The 6627-nt window shown below is 32.3% G+C and overlaps 2 protein-coding genes across 2 annotated transcripts; one reads left to right on the forward strand and one right to left on the reverse strand.

Annotated features, from left to right (window-relative positions):
* The first annotated feature begins 782 nt into the window (after window positions 1–782).
* LOC139867795 (uncharacterized) lies at window positions 783–1346 on the forward strand. The gene has a single exon (XM_071856147.1). The coding sequence runs from the start codon at window positions 783–785 to the stop codon at window positions 1344–1346; it is 564 nt and encodes a 187-aa protein (XP_071712248.1).
* Window positions 1347–2160: 814 nt separating this feature from the next.
* On the reverse strand, window positions 2161–2814 carry LOC139867796 (uncharacterized). Its single transcript, XM_071856148.1, has one exon. It carries the CDS (start codon window positions 2812–2814, stop codon window positions 2161–2163), a length of 654 nt encoding a protein of 217 aa, XP_071712249.1.
* Window positions 2815–6627: the final 3813 nt, after the last annotated feature.

Consider the following 6627-nt stretch of genomic DNA (forward strand, 5'->3'; position numbering starts at 1 on the left):
GAAAATTATATTTTGAGTTTATGCAACATTAGTTCTAAACTATGGATAGTTAAACCCCTTGTTCTCATGACATCCAAGGCTAAACTTTTTACTGTTATATTAGTGTCACATCATTACGGTACTAAGACTACAATAATGAGCTATAACTATATTCTGTTTATCGTGACAACATAACTGAGACGTATTGACCCCACAGAAACACACATAAACATACACTTAGCACATCATCTTGATATAGAATTATAGACAAACCCCTCCAGAAGTTCTTCATGACTAGACCGTGTATATGGTCTAGTCTTAAGACTAAATAAGATGGTGCAAGACGGTGCACCATAGGGAGTACTCTTACTGGTACAATGGAGTAAAATTTGGATTTTGACATACTCATCACCTTTTACTTTGCTCCTTAATCAATGGCAATGCACTTTGGACAACATATGGTCAAATATTAAAGTGTCCATTATGATTACACACCCCTTTTTCTCCTTAAAACTATATTCCATTTCATATCCTTACACTACTTTTATTAGTGTGCAAACAGAAAGATAATAGGTAAGTTATAAATTCCTGTTGTCCCAATTAAAGATTCTGATTTTTAATTTGAAGTTTCAATATCCAAATTAAATTTCAGTCCTTTTTAGCATCAATTGTATTATAGTAAAGTACTATCATGGTTCTTTATAGCTTGATATCTCAGTCCTTTCAATCTACAATCAGACAAATCTTGTTCTTTTTTAAGTAGTAAATGAGTCATTGAGGAGAGACCACAACAGACAGTAGATATGTTGTTCAAAAAAACCATACACAAAACCAAAAACTTTTTCACAAAAACCATTCAAAATTTCAAGTCCTTCATCTTTGGAGGGTACAAAAAACTAACAAGAGCTCCTTCTTTGAATCTTTTTAACATCAATAACCCGAAGATGCAACAGTTAGAAAATTTCTACCAAGAGTTTTGTAACCAGATGGATTCCAATGAAAACAGCAACCAAAATATCAAAGCTTCATCAAACGAAAGCACAATCGACATACAAGATCACAAATCTTTACAAATCAGCCGTTTTCAAGAAGACGAAGATGTGGGGTGCTCTAAATATGTTAATGGTGGGAGCCAAAGAAATGTTTTGGAACAAAAAATGAGAGAACTGGAGATGATGGATATGAAGGATGAAGAACACGTGTTAGATATTGAAGAAGTTTTACATTATTATTCTCTGCTTAAAAGTCCGATTTATCAAGATCTTGTTGATAAATTTTTCGCAGATACGTACTCTGAATTCAATCTTCCACAACCACCGATAAGAAGTAATAGTTCGATACGGAGACTAGGCCCTTTGAACATCTAGATGATTCTATGTTACTTGTGTGATCACCATTCTTACAATGATGTATAACGTGAGTACTTTTGTTGGAAGATTTGATTTGTGTGTTTTTTTTTTTTTTTTTTAAAATTTCCCATTGAATCATTAATTGATATGGATTGTTGTTTATCATGTAACTACATATTTACATACAGTGAGGTTTGTTTTGAGTGTTTTATAAACAATATGCTACTGCTAACTTGACTTTTCATATGCACTTTATAGTACAAACTTGAGGTGGCAATATTTGTCCAAAACATATTTGGCCACACATTATAATTTAAACTGTTTCATATTGACACACTAATTATTTATGAGATCTATTTGCCCAAAAAAATAAAAATAAAAAATAAGCTGTGTGAAGATGTTAGAGCCATTTTGTAGGCTGTTATCAAGTATAATGATGTTGATATACTGACAGGGCTTAATGGTCGAAATACATAAGGTAAGTACTTTAAAGATCGTAACTTTTGTAATTTGATTAATTTTGTTGTGATATATCATATAATAGTGAAAGATGCACTTGTTTTTTTTTGTTTGAAAAACAAGCTTTTATTAAAGAACCAAACCAAGATACATTTTACATAGCAGCATCTATGCAGCAACAAGGAGAGGAACAAAAACACGAAGGAAACCTAGACTAAAAAGCACGAACTATACTTATAACAGGAGATTGCTATGAACTAGAGATGCAAAGGATGCATCCGCAATACGAGAAGAACCTAGATTGTATGAAAATAGTCGCTTGGATTGTGCAACCACTTGTGCCACTCGAACATTTTTCCTTTCGATCTATTTGCTATCCACTCGAACGATTTGAGTTGAATCTCGTTAAGCGCCATAGGACCTTCCAACCTTTTCCTTGAAACGCCATATGGTTTCGGTTTTCCCAAATCAAGTAAGCGCAGGTCCATTCCACGGCTTGCCATATTTTCAAGCCGAGACTCGATGAAGTTGTTGGACCCTTACCTTCGAAAATTTCTTGGAGCGAGAAGCTTGAGAAGGGGCCAATATTCCACCATTTAAATACTCTATCCCAAATATCTAAAGTTTGTTTACAAAAGATGAAAGTGTGCTCAACCGTTTCCATTCCATCGTCACACAGCGGGCACCGTACACTATTAAGATCCAAGCCCCGTTTGTCAAGTTCTATTCTTACCGGTAACCTTTTCCTTAATGCACGCCACACAAAAATCTCGACTTTCTTTGGGACTAGATTATTCCGAAGCGTACATTGGGTCGAAGGATTTGAAGTAAGAATATGTTCATCAATTTCTGAGGCAAGGACACTGACTTTAAAAATCCCATTAGATGTCTTGGACCACTTCCATTTATCTACACTCCTGTGATTAATCGAACACGAAGACAGAATGTTGCAAAGAAACTCTAACTCGCCTGCTGCTCTTCCAGACGGCATACGCCTCCAATTCCAACTGAAACCGTGCTCAGCCATTCGGTCTTTGACAGTAACGTCCGGGGCCTGCTTGAAATGACCCGTCCTAATCCATCTGGACGAAGTCATCAACATTTGGTCCCATTGCGATGATCGACTCCAAGTAATGTCCTTAAAATGAGCAAATGCACAGCGGAAGACTTAATTCGTACATGAGAATAAACATGTTTAAAAGTGTCAACCAAAAGGTTGGTGAGTTCATAGGTTTATCGTATCAATTATTTCAATATATTAATAGACCACAAGATTTCATAATCATAAACATAATACACTCACAAGTGTATGTAAAGCATTCTAGGTGGTTGAGCACTTGGTAACCATACTTAACATTTAATCACGTCGCATGTTCCCTTTATTATGAAATCTCACTACACCGTACCAAGTGTAGTCACCGAAACGAAGTACTGTGCAACCGTTGAATACTGGTCGTCCAGTCCGGTTGGGGTTGTCAGGCCCGATAGATCTATCAACAGGATTCACGTTTACAATACCCATGTAAATAGTAGTTACCAAGCTACAGAGAAATATGCCAGTGGTACAACTCAATGTAGAATGTATTTTAAGTACTTGTGTCTATTTCGTAAACATTTATAAAAGCAGCGCATGTATTCTCAGCCCAAAAATATATATTGCAAAAGCAATTAAAAAGGGAGCAGATGAAACTCACAATACGATATTTTGTAGTAAAAATATGCATACGACTGAACTGAACAATGCAAGGTTGGCCTCGGATTCACGAACCTATATCAGTAATATATGTATTAAATATATAATCACATAATTCAATTTATTAATTAAGTGCTATTTATTTAAGTATTTTAATTATATAATAATCATACTCAATTCTATTTAAGATATATATGTTATATCTCCAATTATGTGTTACATCTATTTATTTTGTAAAATAATTAATATTTATAGTTATATTAACATATGTATACAAGTAGTTAGTATTATATCAAAAATCAGTAATTTGTTATAGGTAACATTTATATAATTAATGTCACTATTTTCATTCTATAATCTTATGTAATACTAATATAGTTATATTATGTATCAAATATATTTTTTTTATGTATCTAATATTTATTTGGTAAAATAATGTTAATAATAATAATAATAATAATAATAATAATAATAATAATAATAATAATAATAATAATAATAATAATGAGTAGTAAGTGAACTACCTCATAGGAGTAGCCCTTAAAAAATAAATGTCCATGCACGGGCTCGAACCCGCGACGTCCCGCTAACCCGATAACAGTTTTACTAACCCATTTGCCTTTGTCTTAGCCCAACTAACTAACCCAATAACATGGTCAAATTTGTTGGCTCGTCTGATAACCAAACCAAGTCCAATTCAATAGCCCATTTATATGATGATATGGATCCAAAAGCCCACTAGCATGTTTCAATTAAATTGATGTTTTGTGGATTTTCGTCTGGAGGCAGTAACCGCACATCATCATCATCATTCTTTCATCATATCCATCATCAACATACAACATGCCATCATCAACATCGTTTTAACATCGTGATCATCATTGTCTTCATGATCATCATTTTCATTCCATCATCATCGAGCATTATTCGCGTTTCATTTCACCATTTCGCATCACCATCATTTCATAATCGAAATCATATTGGATGCTGTTGTCAACTTCTAAGAACAGCGAAAAAAAAAATTGATATACAACCTACTCCCCAATTATATCTTCGTACACTGTCTAAATATATATCAATTATATATTCTATCAACTATCATGCCCACTTATCTTTTAGTCACCATCTCTTCTTCTTTATTGAATTCATATGGTCCTACATATCGTTAGCATCCTTGATCCAGCCCCACGATTTCTATTTAATATACAAATGGCCTAAATTTAAATAATATAGTCATCAACTTATCTATCTATCTCGAATTTTTTTTATTCAAACATAATCAAACTCCATATTATTACATATAATAGTGGTACGTATAAACACCTTTAGGTAGGGTTTCATATGATTTAAAAATTGTCACCTATTGGATTTACACATCGACCTCCTGCTCTTTTGTGAGACCCACAACAGCACCTAGATTACTTTTATGTTTGTCTTTGAAACATAATCATTGTTGTAGTGGAGTTAGTTGGATTGGTGGGTTAGCTCTCGGTTTAAATACAACGATACACAATTGTAGCATCAACCTCACTTTTCTTCATTGTTCTATTTCATCATCAATTGCAGGTATTTAAAGGGTGAAAGAGAATATGGTTCAAAACAGAAATATTGAACTGCAAGTAAGTTTAGGTGGTGGCCGTATGAGAAGGGAAGAGAGATTGAGAGGTGATTCGATAATGAAACAGAAAAAAAATAAATCGAGCATGGTGATGGATCTTGGTGTTGTATTAGGTTGCAATTTAGATCTGACCGAAGCAATAATAGAAGTAGACTGCATATGAGTATCAGGATGCAGTATTAAGTCGAGCATAGCATTTAAAAGGGTGTTCATGGTGGCTATGAAACTTGGGTGGAAAAAGGTGAGGGTTGATTAATTGTTTTATCTATATGTATCATATAACTATATGTGTGTGTGATGCTTGCAGACTATAATAAAGACGGGAAAACAGAAAATAGCGAGTGTCAAACATATTGGTTTAAGGTGGTGTTTTGAGGTTTGGGAAAAGGGTGATGATGTAAGTTGAATCCGGTGGTTTCGTGGGTGTTTGATGTTACAGCAACAACAGAAAATATAAGGTGATTTACATGAGTGTCAAGGTGGTTTGGGGGAGGTGGTTTAAAGGTTACTTGGTGGTCGATGGAATTGTAAACGAAATCATCAAACATAAAGAAGAGAAGAAAAAAAATATAAAGAAGGTGATCATGGTGGCTTTTTCTTGGGTTTATATTGATACAAAACAAGAAGCTAGTGATGAAGTAATAAGTATATCGGTACATAAATATGTGTATGTATTAGTAATATATATATTTACAAATCTGTGGTGCAGGTGTGATTGTGTTGATTAAGAGAAGGAAACAGGAACAAAAGAACATAAAGATTTTGGTGGTGAAGTGTGAAAATGATAGAGAGTTGGATGAATCGTTTCTTATCAACACAAGCTTAATCGAATCAGAATATAAATTGTAACTCTCGACAAGAAGATACCATCCAGGAAGAAGAGTACAAAAAATAAAAATAAAAAAAATAAAAGGAGAATGAGACTCATAACAGAATCAGATACAATTAAAATCGGAAATTAACTTGTGACAATATTTGGATCCCAATTGTGAAATGAAATCGACAGCCATATCAATTAGTTGGACAGATTGCATAGGAAGATCGTGACATCAAACAGAATACATGAATATATGTATTTATATACGGAATATATTTGTATCTTCGTATTTATACAGAGTATGTCTGTATATGTTAAATTAACTTCAATATCATAAATTACTGGCATGGCTTTAATAATAACATCCATTAATATTATTAATTTTAATAAGAATAAGAATACTAATAATAATAGAATTTTAATAATAATAATAATTGTATTAATAAATTTATCAAAATTCATTGTAATAATAATAAAAATAAAAGAAATTAATATATTATTAATGACAATTATAATAATTATACTAATTAGATTAATAGTAATAATAATAATATTTATATATATCAAATTTCATATTTATGTATTATTTATTGATATTAATAATATATCTAACATAAAATGTTTTTTTTAATGGTACTAATAGTATTATTAGTTATAATAACATTAATTTTATCGATAATAATAGTATTTATTTACTATTTATATTTAATAT

The sequence above is a fragment of the Rutidosis leptorrhynchoides genome, chromosome 9 (genome assembly GCF_046630445.1).
Source record: "Rutidosis leptorrhynchoides isolate AG116_Rl617_1_P2 chromosome 9, CSIRO_AGI_Rlap_v1, whole genome shotgun sequence".
Taxonomy (NCBI): domain Eukaryota; kingdom Viridiplantae; phylum Streptophyta; class Magnoliopsida; order Asterales; family Asteraceae; genus Rutidosis; species Rutidosis leptorrhynchoides.

What these genes read in the sequence shown, in the direction of transcription:
- LOC139867796 (XM_071856148.1), bottom strand. Translation starts at nt 2,814, where the DNA reads ATGGCTGAGCACGGTTTCAGTTGGAATTGGAGGCGTATGCCGTCTGGA.
- LOC139867795 (XM_071856147.1), top strand. Translation starts at nt 783, where the DNA reads ATGTTGTTCAAAAAAACCATACACAAAACCAAAAACTTTTTCACAAAA.